Genomic DNA, 18,188 nt, shown 5'->3' with positions numbered 1-18,188 from the left:
TATGACAACTTTTTACACAAATCAGAGTAACTTTTTTGCCTGAATAAATATAGTTTATTAGAAGTCTTTTCCTCTTTATTATTGGCTAGTTTTACTATTGGCTAGTTTTACAGGGTTGAAATAAGCAATAATGAAAAGTCTTTGAATTTCTTTAGAGAAATGAGTACCTCTATTACAGCTGTCCCAAACCTTTTTGGCACCAAGGACTGGTTTCATGGAAGACAGTTTATCCATGGATGGATGGGGGTATGGAGGATGGTTTTGGGATGAAACTGTTCCACCTCAGATCATCAAGCTTTAGTTAGATTCTCAAAAGGTGCTCACAACCTAAATCCCTCACGTGCAGCTCACAATAGAGTTTGTGGTAATGCTTGCCTGCTTGGTTGCCCACTGCCGCCGCTCACCTCCTGCTGTGCGGCTGGTTTCCTAACAGGCCGCTGATGGGTACCAGTCCACAGCGTGGGGGTTGGGGATCCCTGCTCTGTTAATACTCATTCATTTCAATCATAACTTAGTTCTTCTGTATTTTAATAATCTTAGGCAATGACCAGAGTGAGATTGGATTTCTTGGATCAACTAGCAAAATTTTGGGAACTTCAAGGATCTACTCTGAAGATCCCTGTGGTAGAGAGAAAAATCCTGGATCTGTATGCTTTGAGCAAGGTGAGGCTCATACTGGTTTAGAAATTAGAGCAGAGGCTTGTGAGTTTAGGAATGTCAAATACATTTGGTAGGAAACATTGCTTCCAGTGGAGGATTTGTTTGACAATGAAATGCACTAGCCGGATATGGTGGCGCATGCCTGTAATCCCAGCTACTCGGGAGGTTGAGGCGGGAGAATTGCTTAAACCCAGGAGGCGGAGGTTGCAGTGAGCCGAAATCGTGCCATTGCACTACAGCCTGGGCAACAAGAGCAAAACTCGGTCTCAAAAAAAAAGACAATGAAATGCACATTTGAATAAATGGAAATGACAGATCTCAAAGTTATCTTTAAAAGTTATTTTATATTTGTTGAAATTAATATTACTAAATATTAATATTTATCAGGCTCTGCAATATACAATATGCAAAATAAATTACTCTAGCCTGCTAATATTATCTTGTGCTGAGTGTACAATGTTCTGTGTTGGGCTTGTCATCTTTTTTTTTTTGTTACTTAATTGAAAATTTGGGCCAGGCACAGTGGCTCATGCCTGTAATCTCAGCACTTTAGGAGGTTGAGGTGGGAGGATCACTTGAGCCTAGGAGTTAGAGACTAGCCCAGGCAACATGGTGAAACCCTGTGTCTACTAAAAATACAAAAAAGCTAACTGGGCATGGTGGTGCACACCAGTAGTCTCAACCACTCAGGAGGCTAAAGTGGGAGGATCACATGAGTCTGGAAAGTCAAGGGTGCAGTGAGCTGTGATTGTGCCACTGCACTTCAGCCTTGGCCAAAGGAGTTAGACCCTGTCTCAAAAAACAAAAAAAAAAAATTTGGCATATTAAAGGGACTCATGTTTCTCAGCATTCTTATGTGTGGTATATATTAGTTTCGTTAATACCTGTATGTAGTGTTAATGGCTAACTGAAGCTATCATTATTCGGTAGGATGACCAATCAGCTCAGAAACTTAAGGGTGAAGAGTTTAGACAAGTTTTTGCCCAAATTGTGTTAATTTTTTAATATTATATTCCCTAATGTGAAAAGAAACTAACTGACCTGCAAGCTGAGATTATAATAACCTTGAAATATGTTTTTTTCTTTTTTTTTTTGAGATGGAGTTTTGCTCTTGTTGTCCAGGCTGGAGTGCAATGGCCTGATCTTGGCTCACTGCAACCTCCGCCTCCCAGGGTCAAGCAATTCTCCTTCCTCAGCCTCCCAAGTAGCTGGGATTACAGGCATGTGCCAACACGCCAGGCTAATTTTGTATTTTTCAGTAGAGATGGGGTTTCACTATGTTAGTCAGGCTGGTCTCGAACTTCTGACCTCGTGATGCCCCCACCTCGATCTCCCAAAGTGCTGGGATTATAGATTACAGGTGTGAGCCACCGCGCCTGGCTAAAATATGTTTTGTTACTACAATAATACAAATTTATTATTGCTTAATTATCTGAGAATTTTGTAAAACAACTTCTTTTTGTGGCTTTTCATATCTTATAATGTATATACTATTTTGAAATAAAAATTTATTCTCATTTAAATTGCAGTTACTTTTAGAAGATTTCACTTTTTTTTTTCTTTGAAATGGAGTCATGCCCTTATTGCCCAGGCTGGAGTGCAGTGGTGCCATCTCGGCTCACTGCAGCCTCCACCTCCTGGATTCAAGTGATTCTTCCGCCTCAGCCTCCCGGGTTCAAGTGTCTCCTGCCTCAGCCTCCCGAATACCTGGGATTACAGGTGCCTGCCACCACACCCAGCTAATTTTGTATTTTTAGTAGAGACAGGATTTCTCCATGGTTTCTCCATTTACAGGCGTGAGCCACCATGCCTGGCCAGGAAGATTTCACTTTTAAGGACAAACGTGAGAATAATTCGTGGCTTGTGGTGGCTCATACCTATAATCCCAGCACTTTGGGAGGCTGAGGTGGAAGGATTGCTTGAATCTAGGAGTTCGAGACTGGCCTGGGCAACATAGTGAGACTCCATCTCTACACAAAAATTAAAAAATAGATAATCCTGGCATGGTGGTGGTAGTCCCAGCTAATCAGGAGGCTGAGGCAGGAGGATTGCTTGAGCTCAGGAGGTCAAGACTGCAGTGAGCTGTCATCACACCACTGCATTCCAGCCTGGGTGACAGAGCAAGACGCCGTTTCCAAAAAAACAGAGTAACCATATTTATCTTTTATGATACATTTTAAAATTAGTGTCAGGTCAGAATTCTCTTACTAAAAAATTTGGGAAGTATGGTCTTATGCTAAAATACAGCTTGAGACTTTTTTTAATCAGTCAGGTAATGATGTTAGTAAGCACTGTGCCAAGAATTGTCTAGTATAGTTGTATGAAAACCTATGGTACTAGAGAACAAACTATGCTAAATTTGAGTGGTGGGTTTCTTCTTATAGGGAACTATTAGGATAAAAATTCATTTTAAGAATTTACTTTTTTGAAATTTTTATTCAATCAAAACTTATCTACTAAGTTTTGCTGTATGATGCTGTTTAAGATTCTGAATGTGTTTGACTATAGCATGAATAAAATACAAAAAAATTTCAAAAATTGGCGGGGCACTGTGGCTCACGCCCGTAATCCCAGCACTTTGGAAGGCTGAGGTGGATGGATCACCTGAGGTCAGGCGTTTGAGACCAGCCTGGCCAACATGATGAAAACCTGTCTCAGCCGGGCACGGTGGCTCATACCTGTAATCCCAGCACTTTGGGAGGCTGAGGTGGGCGGATCACTTGAGGTCGGGAGTTCAAGACCAACCTAACCAACATGGAGAAACCTCGTCTCTACTAAAAATACGAAATTAGCTGGACGTGGTGGCACATGCCTGTAATCTCAACTACTTGGGAGGCTGAGGCCGGAGAATTGCTTGAACCAGGGAAGCGGAGGTTGCGGTGAGCTGAGATCACGCCATTGCACTCCAGCCTGGGCAATAAGAGCGGCCAAACTCCATCTGAAAAAAAAAAAAAAAAAGAAAACCTGTCTCTACTAATTATACAAAAAATTAGCCAGGCATGGTGGTGGGCACCTGTAATTCCATCTGCTCGGAAGGCTGCTTGGGAGGCTGAGGTAGGAAATTGCTTGAAACTGGGAGGCAAAGGTTGCAGTGAGTTGAGATAGTACCACTGCACTCCAGCCTGGCCAACAAGAGTGAAACTGTCTCAAAAAAAAATTTTTTTTCAAAAATTATTTTATCGTTAATAGCAATATGTTGTAGTACTCTTTAATGAAGCTCTTTCTACTTTTTTTTTTTAGACAGAGTCTCACTCTGTTGCCCAGACTGGAGTGCAGTGGCACAATCTTGGCTCACTGCTACCTCCACCTTCCAGGTTCAAGCGATTGTCGTACCTCAGCCTCCTGAGTAGCTGGGACTGGGATTAAAGGTGTGTGCCACCACACCCGGCTAATTTTTGTATTTTTAGTAAAGATGGGGTTTTTACCATGTTGGCCAGGCAGGTCTTGAACTCCTGACCTCAAATGATCTGCCCACCTTGGCCTCCCAAAGTGTAGGGATTACAGGTGGGAGCCACTGTGCCCGGCCAATCTTTGTCTCTATTTTATTTCCATAAATACCCTAAGGAATTTATTAGAGTAAGTATTTATTAATAGTATGAGTAGTTATCTATTGAAACTTTCTCTGTCAGTGATTTTCCATTTAAAAGGTAAACCTTAGGTTTAATCTGATGGTAAGTTAAATTGCATTTTTTTTTTTTTTGGAGACGGAGTCTGCCCTGTCACCCAGGCTAGAGGCGTGATCTCAGCTCACTGCAACCTCCCACCTCCTGGGTTCAAGCGATTCTCTTGACTCAGCCTCAGGAGCAGCTGAGACTACAGGCGCACACCACCGCGCCAGGCTAATGTTTGTATTTTTAGTAGAGACGGGGTTTCATTATGTTGGCCAAGCTAGTCACGAACTCCTAATCTCAAGTGATCTCCCGTCTTGGCCTCCCAAAATGCTGGGATTACAGTTGCAAGCCATTGCGCCCGGCCGCATTTTTCTGGTTTTCTAAAGTCATAGGATTTCAAAACTGGGAAGGGGCTTTTAGAGGTAACCTAGTCTGAATACTTAGTTGTTCACAATGCTTATAACGTTGGTCATCCAGAGTGTTTAGCTCCATCTTGAGAAACTAATTTCCTTTTAAGGTTCATACTACTAATAAAGTACATTTTGTTTAAATATTCAGAAAACTTATTGAAAATATGTTATAATTAAAGGTTAAGTGTGCTTATCTGAGGGTTTATTGGAATCTTGTCTTTCGTGGGTTTTTTAAGTCCTCATGGACATCTCTTTCCCCAACCTGTGAGAATGTTTGCAAAACTGAGATTTAAAGCTAAAAGGCAGACAAACTTTGATTTGTAGTTACTTTTGTTTATAATACTTTGTTCCCTAAATGTCATTGTGAGATTGCTGCTTCTCACATTAACTTTTTTCTTTTACATTGAGGTGTAACTTACAGTGTAATGAACAAATTTTAAGTGTACAGTTCAATAAATCTTCATATATGTGTACACCTGTTTTGTAGCCATCACGCAGATCAAGATATATAACATTTTTATAGCACTCTAGTGGGTTCTTTCGTCTCCTTTCCAGTCAATACTTCTTCACAAAGGTAATTTATTCTGACCTTTATCATTGGGTGGCTGTTTATTTCATTAACATGACATTTTATTCTATCAAGAGGCTTGGGCTGAAAACTGCAGAAAATACTGAGAGTTCAGATGTTTTAAGGTTGTTAGGTGTGCCCTTTTTAAAAAAAAAAAGATTATTTTTGGCTGACAGTTTGTTGGCATCTGTTTTTTTTTATAGATATGATTTGAAAATACTATGATCCCCATTGCAAATTTTCAGTCTTCTGAGTCATTAAGTCATCAGTGTGATGGTTTCCTGTTTTGATTAAATCACTTCATCTTTCTCCCTATTATTTTTGATAATAAAAAGTATTACTTGGAATGCCTGTAATTTAATAGACTTCTATATGAATAATTACAGTTTTTTTTATTTTTTTATTTTTTTGAGATGGAGTCTCGCTCTGTCGCCCAGGCTGGAGTGCAGCAGCACGATTTTGGCTCACTGCAAGCTCCGCCTCCGGGGTTCATGCCATTCTCCCACCTCAGCCTCCCGAGTAGCTGGGACTACAGGCACCCACCACCACGCCTGGCTAATTTTTTGTGTTTTTAGTAGAGACGGGGTTTCACCGTGTTAGCCGGGATGGTCTCGATCTCCTGACCTCGTGATCCGCCCGCCTTGGCCTCCCAAAGTGCTGGGATTACAGGCGTGAGCCCCCGTGCCTGGCCGAATAATTACAGTTTTTATAACCACTTCAGCAAGAAGCATTCAGTCTAGCCCTTCTCGTTAAAACATTTTTATTTTTGTTAAAGTAGTACACTTTTAAAAAACAAGGCTTTGGCTGGGTATAGTGGGCCCATACTTGTAATCCCAGCACTTTGGGAGGCTGAGGCAGGAGGATCATTTGAGCCCAGGAGTTCTAGATAAACCTCCTGGTCTAGACATAGGGAGACCCCGTCTCTACAAAAAATTTAAAAAGATTAGCTGGGTGTGGTGGCACCCGCCTGTAGTCACAGCCACTTGAGAAGCTGAAGCTGGAGGATCATTTGAGTCCAGGAGTTTGAGGCTACAGTGACCTCTGATTGCACCACCTGGGCAGCAGAGTAAGACCCTGTCTATAAAAAAAAAAAAGGCAGCTTAAAATGAAAATCAGCATCTCTCTTCATCTCCACCCCCATTCCTACTCCTCAGAACTAATCACTTTCCGTTCTTTAACTGTTTCTGATTTTGATCTTCATATTTCCAAGTAATATGCTCATTATGCTGTTTCTTCATTTCTCAGTTTTAAATATCATATACTGATTTCCTACTGTTGAAGAATGGGTGTAAGAGAATGGGTGTAAATCCTCCCATACTTTATGTCGTCATCCCCTTCTAGTGTAGTTACATTAATTTTTTATTAATCTAAAATTAATACTGTGAAAAATATATTTTCAAACTTTCCAGTAGAAGTATACATCTCTCAGTATGCTTCTACCCATCAAATAATCTATCAGCTTTATTTTCTTGGAGCCATTCTTCCTGGATTCTTTTTTACTCTCAAATCCTGGCTAGGTGTTTTTTTAAGGTCAGCTGTCAGTCTGGAAATTCCTTTTACTGCCATCATTCTGGGAATTCCTTGGCCTCTTTTCCTTGTTGTAAGTCTTCCTTCTGCTTGGTTTACTCTCATTTTGGTGAAACATTTCTTCTGCTAATTTCATGAGAAAGATGGTTAATGGGATATACATTTTTTAGGACCTTTTGCTTGTGTACAAATGTTCTGCTCTTATACTTTTATTAGTAGTTTGGTGGGGTTTAAAAGTCTAGATTGTAAATCATTTTACTTCAGTATTTTGAAAGCTTTACTCCATTGTCTTGTTGGTGAGAAGAACGATGCTATATTAATTCTTGTTTTTTTGTGACTTTTTTTTTCTTGAAGATTTAGGATCTTTATTCCCAGGGCTTTGAAATTTCATGGTGATATGCATTGGTATGTGTTTATTTTCATTCACTGTTTTTATGGCTCTCAATAACCTTTCTAATCTAATAACTAATTTCTTTCAATTCTTCTAATTTTTCCTGTATTCTTTGATAATTTAGTGTACTTATTTTTTCTCTTCTTTTGGACTCTTTATTAGTTAGATGTTAGACATGTTAGGCGGGTCCTCTAGTTTACTTACCTATAGCTTTCTTAGTTCAGTATCCCTTCTCTTCAGACTCTGCTGAGAGTAAATCTTCAGTTTTCTGCTGGAGTTGGGGAGGGATAGTTGCCTGGAAGAGGTCTAAGTGCTTTTATACAGGTTTTCACAATCCTGTTCCCTGCTGCATTGCCACCCTTAATTTTAGAGGTACTGCTGCTTCTACCTCTTAAAACTTTTCTTTTTTTTTTTTTCCTTGTTTTAGAGAAGGGAGGAAGGGGCTCCTCTTAAGCCTTTCCAGGTTCTATGTTGCAAAAGCTTCTCTGGCTTTCCTCTGTTGCAAGGCACTTAAACTTGTAATTTTTGTTTGTCTGTTTTTGTTATTGTTTTGGCTTATCACTAGCTTCAAAATATTGTTTACATTTGTATTTGGTTCCTTTCTTGGTCTATTTGACCTCTTGAGAGGATGCCTTTTTTTTTCTTTCCTGTCTTTTTAGTGGATTTTTTTAGAGGGAGCTTTTAAGTAGAAGACTGTTCTTTAGGTATGTTAAAACTGCCTCTAGATGTTCCCAAGATGGCCAAATAGGAACAGCTCCAGTCCACAGCTCCCAGCGTGAGCGACGCGGAAGACGGATGATTTCTGCATTTCCAACTGAGGTACTGGGTTCATCTTACCGGGGCTTGTCGGACAGTAGGTGTGGGACAGTGGCTGTAGCCCACTGAGCATGAGCCAAAGCAGGGTGAGGCATTGCCTCACCTGGGAAGCGCAAGGGGTCAGGGAATTCCCTTTCCTAGCCAAGGGAAGCTGTGACAGATGGCACCTGGAAAATCAGGTCACTCCCACCCTAACACTGCGCTTTTCCAATGGTCTTAGCAAACGGCACACCAAGAGATTATATCCCGCACCTGGCTTGGAGGGTCTCACGCCCATGGAGCCTCGCTCATTGCTAGCACAGCAGTCTGAGATCGAAATGCAAGGCAGCAGCGAGGCTGGGGGACGGGCACCCGCAATTGCTGAGGCTTGGGTAGGTAAACAAAGCGGCCTGGAAGCTCGAACTGGGTGGAGCCCACCGCAGCTCAAGGAGGCCTGCCTTCCTCTGTAGACTCCACCTCTGGGGGTAGAGCATAGCCGAACAAAAGGCAGCCGAAACCTCTGCAGACTTAAATGTCCCTGTCTGACAGCCTTGAAGAGAGTAGTGGTTCTCCCAGCACGGAGTTTGAGATCTGAGAACAGAGAGACTGCCTCCTTAAGTGGGTCCCTGACCCCCAAGTAGCCTAACTGCGAGGCATCCCCTCGTAGGGGCAGACTTGACATCCCACGTGGCTGGGTACCCCTATGAGACGAAGCTTCCAGAGTAACGATCAGGCAGCAATATTTGCTGTTCAGCAATATTCGCTGTTCTACAGCCTTTGCTGCTGATACCCAGGCAAACAGGGTCTGGAGTGGACCTCCAGCAAACTCCAGCAGACCTGCAGCTGAGGGTCCTGACTGTTAGAAGGAAAACTAACAAACAGAAAGGACATCCACACCAAAACCCCATCTGTACGTCACCATCATCAAAGACCAAAGGTAGATAAAACCATAAAGATGGGGGAAAAAACAGAGCAGAAAAACTGAAAATTCGAAAAATCAGAGCAGAGCACCTCTCCCCCGCCAAAGGAACACAGCTTATCGCCAGCAACAGAACAAAGCTGGACGGAGAATGACTGATGAGTTGAGAGAAGAAGGCTTCAGACGATCAAACTTCTTCGAGCTAAAGGAGGAAGTTCAAACCCATTGCAAAGAAGCTAAAAACCTTTAAAAAAGATTAGATGAATGGCTAAATAGAATAACCAGTGTAGAGAAGTCTTTAAATGACCTGATGGAGCTGAAAACCATGGCACGAGAACAACTACATGACGAATGCACAAGCTTCAGTAGCCGTTTCAATCAGTTGGAAGAAAGGGTATCAGTGATTGAAGATCAAATAAACGAACTGAAGCGAGAAGATAAGTTTAGAGAAAAAAGAGTAAAAAGAAACAAACAAAACTTCCAAGAAATATGGGACTATGTGAAAAGACCAAGTCTTTGTCTGATTGGTGTACCTGAAAGTGACAGGGAGAATGGAGCCAAGCTGGAAAATGCTCTGCAGGATATTATCCAGGAGAACTTACCCAACCTAGCAAGGCAGGCCAACATTCAGATTCAGGAAATACAGAGAACGCCACAAAGATACTCCTCGAGAAGAGCAACTCCAAGACACATAATTGTCAGATTCACCAAAGTTGAAATGAAGGAAAAAATGTTCAGGGCAGCCAGAGAGAAAGATCGGGTTACCCACAAAGGGAAGCCCATCAGGCTAACAGTGGATCTCTGGACAGAAACTCTACAAGCCAGAAGACAGTGGGGGCCAATATTCAACATTCTTAAAGAAAAGAATTTGTAACCCATAATTTCATATCCAGCCAAACTAAGCCTCATAAGTGAAGGAGAAATAAAATCCTTTCCAGACAAGCAAATGCTGAGAGATGTTGTCACCACCAGGCCTGCCCTATAAGAGCTCCTGAAGGAAGCATTAAACATGGAAAGGAACAACTGGTACCAGCCACTGCAACAACATGCCAAATTGTAAAGACCATCAATGCTAGGAAGAAACTGCATCAACTAACGAGCAAAATAATCAGCTAACATCATAATGACAGGATCAAATTCACACATAACAGTATTAACCTTAAATGTAAATGGGCTAAATGCTCCAATTAAAAGACACAGACTGGCAAATTGGATAAAGAGTCAAGACCCACCAGTGTGCTGTATTTAGGAGACCCATCTCATGTGCAGAGACGCACATAGGCTCAAAATAAAGGGATGGAGAAAGATCTACCAAGAAAATGGAAAACAAAAAAAGATAGGAGTTGCAATCCTAGTCTCTGATAATACAGACTTTAAACCAACAAAGATCAAAAGAGGCAAGGCCATTACATAATGGTAAAGGGATCAATTCAATAAGAAGAGCTAACTATCCTAAATATATATGCACCCAATACAGGAGCACCCAGATTCCTAAAGCAAGTCCTTAGAGACCAGCAAAGAGACTTAGACTCCCATACAATAATAATGGGAGACTTTAGCACCCTACTGTCAATATTAGACAGATCAACGAGACAGAAAGTTAACAAGGATATCCAGGAATTGAAATCAGCTCTGCACTAAGCAGACCTAATAGACATCTACAGAACTCTCCACCCCAAAGCAACAGAATATACATTCTTTTCAGCATCGCATCACACTTATTTCAAAATCTGACCACGTAGTTGGAAGTAAAGCACTCCTCAGCAAATGTAAAAGAACAGAAATTATAACAAACTGTCTCTCAGACCACAGTGCAATCAAACTAGAACTCAGGATTAAGAAACTCACTCAAAACCACTCAACTACCTGGAAACTGAACAACCTGCTCCTGAATGACTACTGGGTACATAACAAAATGAAGGCAGAAATAAAGATGTTCTTTGAAACCAATGAGAACAAAAACACAACATACCAGAATGTCTGGGACACATTTAAAGCAGTGTGTAGAGGGAAATGTATAGCACTAAATGTCCACAAGAGAAAGCAGGAAAGATCTAAAATTGATACCCTAACATCACAGTTAAAAGAACTAGAGAAGGAAGAACAAACACATTGAAAAGCTAGCAGAAGGCAAGAAATAACTAAGATCAGAGCAGAACTGAAGGAGATAGAGACACAAAAAACCCTTCAAAAAATCAATGAATCCAGGACCTGGTTTTTTGAAAAGATCAACAAAATTGATAGACCATTGGCAAGACAAAGAAGAAAAGAAAGAAGAATCAAATAGACGCAATAAAAAATGATCGAAGGGATATCACCACCGATCCCACAGAAATGCAAACTACCATCAGAGAATACTGTCAACACCTCTACGCAAATAAACTAGAAAATCTAGAAGAAATGGATAAATTCCTGGACACATACACCCTCCCAAGACTAAACCAGGAAGAAGTTGAATCCATGAATAGACCAATAACAGGCTCTGAAATTGAGGCAATAATTAATAGCCTACCAACCAAAAACAGTCCAGGACCAGATGGATTCACAGCCAAATTCTACCAGATGTACAAGGAGGAGCTGGTACCATTCTTTCTGAAACTATTCCAATCAATAGAAAAAGAGGGAATTCTCCCTAACTCATTTTATGAGGCCAGCATCATCCTGATACCAAAGCTTGGCAGAGACACAACAAAAAAAGAGAATTTTAGACCAATATCCCTGATGAACATCGATGCAAAAATCTTCAATAAAATACTGGCAAACCAAATCCAGCAGCACATCAAAAAAGCTTATCCACCATGATCAAATGGGCTTCATCCCTGGGATGCAAGGCTGGTTCAACATATGCAAATGAATAAATGTAATCCAGCATATAAACAGAACCAAAGACAAAAACCACACAGTTATGTCAATAGATGCAGAAAAGGCCTCTGACAAAATTCAACAGCCCTTCATGCTAAAAACTCTCAATAAATTAGGTATTGATGGGACTTATGTCAAAATAATAAGAGCTATTTATGACAAACCCACAGCCAATATCATACTGAATGGGCAAAAACTGGAAGCATTCCCTTTGAAAACTGGCACAATACAGGGATGCCCTCTCTCACCACTCCTTTTCAACATAGTGTTGGAAGTTCTGCCCAGGGCAGTCAGGCAGGAAAAAGAAATAAAGAGTATTCAATTAGGAAAAGAGGAAGTCAAATTGTCCCTGTTTGCAGATGACATGACTGTATATTTAGAAAACCCCATCTTCTCAGCCCAAAATCTCCTTAAGCTGATAAGCAACTTCAGCAAAGTCTCAGGATACAAAATCAGTGTGCCAAAATCACAAGCATTCTTATACACCAATAACACAAACAGAGAGCCAAATCATGAGTGAACTCCCATTCACAATTGCTTCAAAGACAATAAAATACCTAGGAATCCAGCTTACAAGGGATGTGAAGGACCTCTTCAAGGAGAACTACAAACCACTGCTCAACAAAATAAAAGAGGACACAAACAAATGGAAGAATATTCCATGCTTATGGATAGGAATAATCATTATCGTGAAAATGGCCATACTGCCCAAGGTAATTTATAGATTGAATGCCATCCCCACAAGCCACCAATGACTTTCTTCACAGAATTGGAAAAAACTACTTTAAAGTTCATATGGAACCAAAAAAGAGCCTGCATTGCCAAGTCATTCCTAAGCCAAAAGAACAAAGCTGGAGGCATCATGTTACCTGACTTCAAACTATACTACAAGGCTGCAGTAACCAAAACAGCATAGTACTGGTACCAAAACAGAGATATAGACCAACGGAACAGAATAGAGCCTTCAGAAATAATACCACAATCTACAACCATCTGATCTTTGACAAACCTGACAAAAACAAGAAATGGGGAAAGGATTCCCTATTTAATGGTGCTGGGAAAACTGGCTAGCCATACGTAGAAAGCTAAAACTGGATCCCTTCCTTACACCTTATACAAAAATTAATTCAAGATGGATTAAAGACTTAAATGTTAGACCTAAAACCATAAAAACCCTAGAAGAAAACCTAGGCAATACCGTTCAGGACACAGGCATGGGCAAAAATTTCATGTCTAAAACCCCATAAGCAGTGGCAACAAAAGCCAAAATAGACAAATGGGATCTAATTAAACTAAAGAGCTTCTGCACAGCAAAAACTATCATCAGAGTGAACAGGCAACCTACAGAAGGGGAGAAAATTTTTGCATTCTACTCATCTGGCAAAGGACTAATATCCAGAATCTACAAATAACTCAAACAAATTTACAAGAAAAAAAACAACTCCATCATAAAGTGGGCAAAGGATATGAACAGACACTTCTCAAAAGAAGACATCTGTGTAGCCAACAGACACATGAAAAAATGCTCATCATCACTGGCCATCAGAGAAATGCAAATCAAAACCACAATGAGATACCATCTCACTCCAGTTAGAATGGCGATCATTAAAAAGTCAGGAAACAACAGGTGCTGGAGAGGATGTGGAGAAATAGGAACACTTTTACACTGTTGGTGGGACTATAAACTAGTTCAACCATTGTGGAAGACAGTGTGGCGATTCCTCAAGGATCTAGAACTAGAAATACCATTTGACCCAGCTATCCCATTACTGGGTATATACCCAAAGGATTATAAATCATGCTGCTATAAAGGCACATGCACATGTATGTTTATTGCGGCACTATTTACGATAGCAAAGACTTGGAACCAACCCAAATGTCCATCAATGATAGACTGGATTAAGAAAATGTGGCACATACACACCATGAAATACTATGCAGCCATAAAAAGGATGAGTTCATGTCCTTTGCAGGGACATGGATGAAGCTGGAAACCATCATTCTCAGCAAACTATCACAAGAACAGAAAACCAAACACCACATGGTCTCACTCATAGGTGGGAACTGAACAATGAGAACACTTGGATACAGGAAGGGGAACATCACACACCGGGGCCTGTCGCAGGGTGGGGGTAGCGGGGAGGAATAGCATCAGGAGATATACCTAATGTAAGTGGTGAGTTAATGTGTGCAGCACACCAACATGGCACATGTATACATATGTAACAAACCTGCACGTTGTGCACATGTACCCTAGAACTTAAAGTATAATTAAAAAAACAACTATCTCTATTCCCAGCTGTTTTGGTCTTGAGTGATACTACTTTTTGGTCAAGTTTTGATAAAGGGCTTGTCTTCATTGTGTTCAAGTGCATGCCATGTATCTTTTTATAGAGCATGGTTCGTAGTGGTATTTCTGGGGACAGTGTTGTGATATAGTACATGGCAAATGTTTGGAGTAAATGGTTTATATTTTATTTTTAATTTTTATTTATTTTTGAGACAGTCTTGCTGTGTTGCCCAGGCTGGAGTGCAGTGGCATGATCCCAGCTCCCTGCAATCCCCTTCTCCTGGGTTCAAGTGATTCTCCTGCCTCAGCCTCCCAAGTAACTGGGATTACAGGTGCCTGCCACCACGCCCCACTAATTTTTGTATTTTTAGTAGAGACGGGGTTTCACCATGTTGTCCAGGCTGGTTTCGAACTCTCGACCTCAGGTGATCCACCTGCCTCAGCCTCCCAAAGTACTGGGATTACAGGCATGAGCCACTGTGCCTGGCCTGGTTTGTATTTTTTAATTATGCATGATAATCTTTGAATCTGCCAGCCAAAGAAAAACAGGTATTAGGTTTTGTGTGTTTTTTGGTTAGATTGTTAGAGTATTGTATGCGTGGAGCCAAAGTAATGGTTTTGTTTTCTTTGTGAGATAGTTTATTCCTTTGTCATGGCCATATCCTGGCTGCTACTAATCACCAGAGCTGGGTGGGACATCATGACTGGATCCATGCAGGTATACTATAACTAATGGAAATTTAGCTTGAAATGCTTTGAATACAAAGCAGATTATTATGTCAGAGTGATTATTGTATGGGATAGTAAAGATAAGAGAGCTTCTGTTGCCTCCTTGCGTTCCTTTACTTCTCCTCCCTGCTCGTTCACTTTGCTTTAGCCACACTGGCTTCCTTATTTTCCTCAAACACTCTAGGCATGCTTCTGACTTGGAGCCTTTGTTTTGTCTGTTCCCTTTATATCTGCTAGTTAACTACTTCACTCCCTTCAAGTCTTTGCTTAGATTTCATCTTTATAATAAGGCTTTTTGCAATCGTTTAATACTTCGGATTATCTTTACTCTGTTACCTGGAGGCCCCTTGACTGCTTTTTAATTTCATCTACAATATTTATCACTTCAAAATTTATATATTATGTTCATTGTTTATTGTCTTCCTCCACTAGAATGTAAGCTCCATGAGGACAAAGATCTTTGTTTTATTCATAAATGTATCCCAGGTACCTAGAATAGTAGCTGGCAGTATAGAAGCACTGGAAAGTTACCTGTTGAATGAAAGGCAGTCTAATCCATCCAGTTGCTTCCAGACAGCCCTTTATCTAAACCATTGTCATTGTGTCTTTCTCTCTACTTTGAAAAATAATTTTTCTCTGTATAATTTTCCCCTGATTGATTGTTTTAACAGAGAGGGCTTCTTTGAGGATGTGATAGGAGGAGCTGAAGAACTAAAGAGATGTGTTCAACTCTTGTGCATATGAGTTTGTGTTTCTACCAAGCTTTTAGATCATTCACTAGAGGAAAATTGTACGTTGGCCATAGGTTCATCTTTGTTTATAATAATATCATAAAGCTGAAGAGTTGAAAACATTTCCTTCACTTATTTTTAGTGTGTGTATCCTCTCCCTCCATTTGTCCACACTCATAGTCATTTATAATATAGCAACATTGGTAAAGTACTTTATCCTGGTGCTTTTCATATTTTATTTCATTTGTCCTCACAGGAGCCTCGTAACGAGGTGTAGGCACTGTTGTTACTATTTTGATGATGGTGAGGAAATTGAATTGCAAGTTATGTAACTTTGCCAAGGTCATATAACTGTGTTTTTTGTCTGTTTGTTTTTTCGTTGAGACAGGGTCTCGCTCTTGCCCAGACCAGAGTTCAGTGGTGCAGTCTGGCTCACTGCAACCTCCTCCTCCCGGATTCAAGCGATTCTCCTTCCTCAACCTCCCTAGTAGCTGGGATTATAGGTGTGCACCACCATGCTTGGCTAATTTTTGGTATTTTTAGTTGAGACGGAGTTTCACCATGTTGGCCAGGCTGGTCTCGAACTACTGACCTCAGGTGATCCGCCTGCCTCGGCCTCCCAAAGTGCTGGGATTACAGACGTGAGCCACGACGCTTGGCCAAGGTCATATAACTATTAAGTGACAGAACTGGAATTTGAATACTGGCAGTCTGGCTCGATTTCCAGGATTCCTCCTTCCACCACTCCTGGCAACTTCTTTTTTTTTTTTTTTTTTTTTTTTTTTTTTTGAGTGAGTTTGTCTTGCCAGGTGAGTCACTGCAAGCTCCGCCTCCTGGGTTCACGCCATTCTCCTGCCTCAGCCTCTCCGAGTAGCTGGGACTACAGGCGCCCACCACCACGCCCAGCTAATTTTTTTGTATTTTTAGTAGAGACGGGGTTTCACCGTGGTCTCGATCTCCTGACCTCGTGATCCGCCCACCTCGGCCTCCCAAAGTGCTGGGATTACAAGCGTGAGCCACCGCACCCGGCCCTGGCAACTTCTGTTGTGCTTTCTATCTCTATGAATTTGCTTACTGTGTAGCTTATGTAAATGGAGTTATACAGTAGTCATCATTTTGTGTCCGGCTTATTTTATATTTTCAAAATTCATTCATGTTTGGGATGTATCAGCACTTTCTTTTTAAGGCAGAATAATATTCCATTGTATTTTGTTATACTACATTTCGTTTATTCATGTATCTGTTGATAAACTTTTGGGTTCTGTTTTGACTCTCAAGAATATTGCTGCTGTGAACATCAGTGTGCAAGAATCTGTTTGAGTCCCTCCTTTCAGTTCTTTGAGTATATACCTAGAAGTGAAATTGCAGGATCATATGATAATTTTATTTTTAACTTTTAACTTTTTTTTTTTTTTTGAGACAGGGTCAGCCAGGCCAGAGTGCAGTGGTGTGATCATGGCTTACTGCAGCCTTGATCTCCTGGGCTCAACTGATCCTCCTGCCTTGGCCTCCCAGGTAGCTGGGAACTACAGGTACACCACCTGCCCGGTTAATTTTTTTTTTTTTTTTCTGAGATGGAGTCTCACTCTACTGCCCAGGCTGGAGTGCAGTGGCACATTCTCAGCTAACTGCAACCTTTGCCTCCTGGGTTCAAGTGATTCTTGGGCCTCAGCCTCCTGAGTAGCTGGGATTATAGGTGTGTACCACCACGTCTGGCTAATTTTTTGTATATATTTTTTAGAAGGGACGGGGTTTCGCTTTGTTGCCCAGGCTGCTCTTGAACTCCTGAACTCAGGCTATTTGCCCAGCTCTGCCTACCAAAGTCCTGGGATTACAGGCATGAGCCACCCTGCCCGACCTGCCCAGCTAATTTTTAAATTTTTTTGTAGAGATGGGGGCCTCACTATATTGCCCAGCATGGTTTGAAACTCCTGGGCTCAAGTGATCCTCCTGCCTTGGCCTCCCAACGTGTTAGAATTACAGATGTGAGCCACTATGCCTGGCTTTAACTTTTTTTTATGTAGTAAGATACAGTAGTATATACTCAATCAAATAGGAGAAACTGAGTTCGAACACTGTGTCACAGTCCCCTTTATTGTCAGTGAAATTGAAAACTGCCTGTACAATCATGTCACTTAATGATAGGGATATGTCGTGAAAAACATGAGGATTTCATTATTGTGCAAACATCATAGAATGTACTTAAACAAACCCAGATGGTATGGCCTACTGCACACCTAGGCTATGTAGTATAGCCTGTTGCTCCTAGACTAAAGGTGTACAGCCTGTTACTGTACTGAATACTGTAGGCAGTGTAACACAATGGTAAGTATTTGTGTATGTATCTAAACACAAAGGTTCAGTAAGAATATGGTATTATAATCTTATGAGAGCACTGTCATATGCGGTCTATATTTGACCAAAATGTTATGCAGTGCATGACTGTATTTTAGAGCCTAAGAGATGTATAATAACAGCTCCTGGACGTTAAGGAGCTTTGAAATACGTATTCTGTAGAGTGCCTGGCTTGATGTGACCATTCAGCCAAGTTAGCCAATTTGTCTTGTCATTTTCTACCTTAATATGTTCTGTACTCCGTATCGGTAAATCTACTGCAACCTCATCTTTTCTCAGTGTTCCTTTATAATCTTCCATATAAAACTCTTGTCCTTTTGAAAAATTATAGCCTATTTTT

At 40.9% G+C, this 18,188-nt stretch overlaps 1 protein-coding gene across 1 annotated transcript in view; it reads left to right on the top strand.

Moving 5' to 3' along the window:
- KDM5A (lysine demethylase 5A) overlaps positions 1-18,188 on the top strand; it is a 121,300-nt gene that overhangs the window by 4,422 nt on the left and 98,690 nt on the right. The window contains exon 3 of the mRNA XM_032159230.2: positions 541-663. Within this exon, the coding sequence (XP_032015121.1) occupies positions 541-663 (123 nt within the window). The remainder of the gene's footprint in view (positions 1-540; positions 664-18,188) is intronic.

This window comes from Hylobates moloch, unplaced genomic scaffold (assembly GCF_009828535.3).
Source record: "Hylobates moloch isolate HMO894 unplaced genomic scaffold, HMol_V3 SCAFFOLD_8, whole genome shotgun sequence".
In the NCBI taxonomy this organism is placed as follows: Eukaryota; Metazoa; Chordata; class Mammalia; order Primates; family Hylobatidae; genus Hylobates; species Hylobates moloch.
The sequence above is the reverse complement of the archived record's forward strand: the minus strand, read 5'-3'. Positions and strand labels throughout refer to the sequence as shown.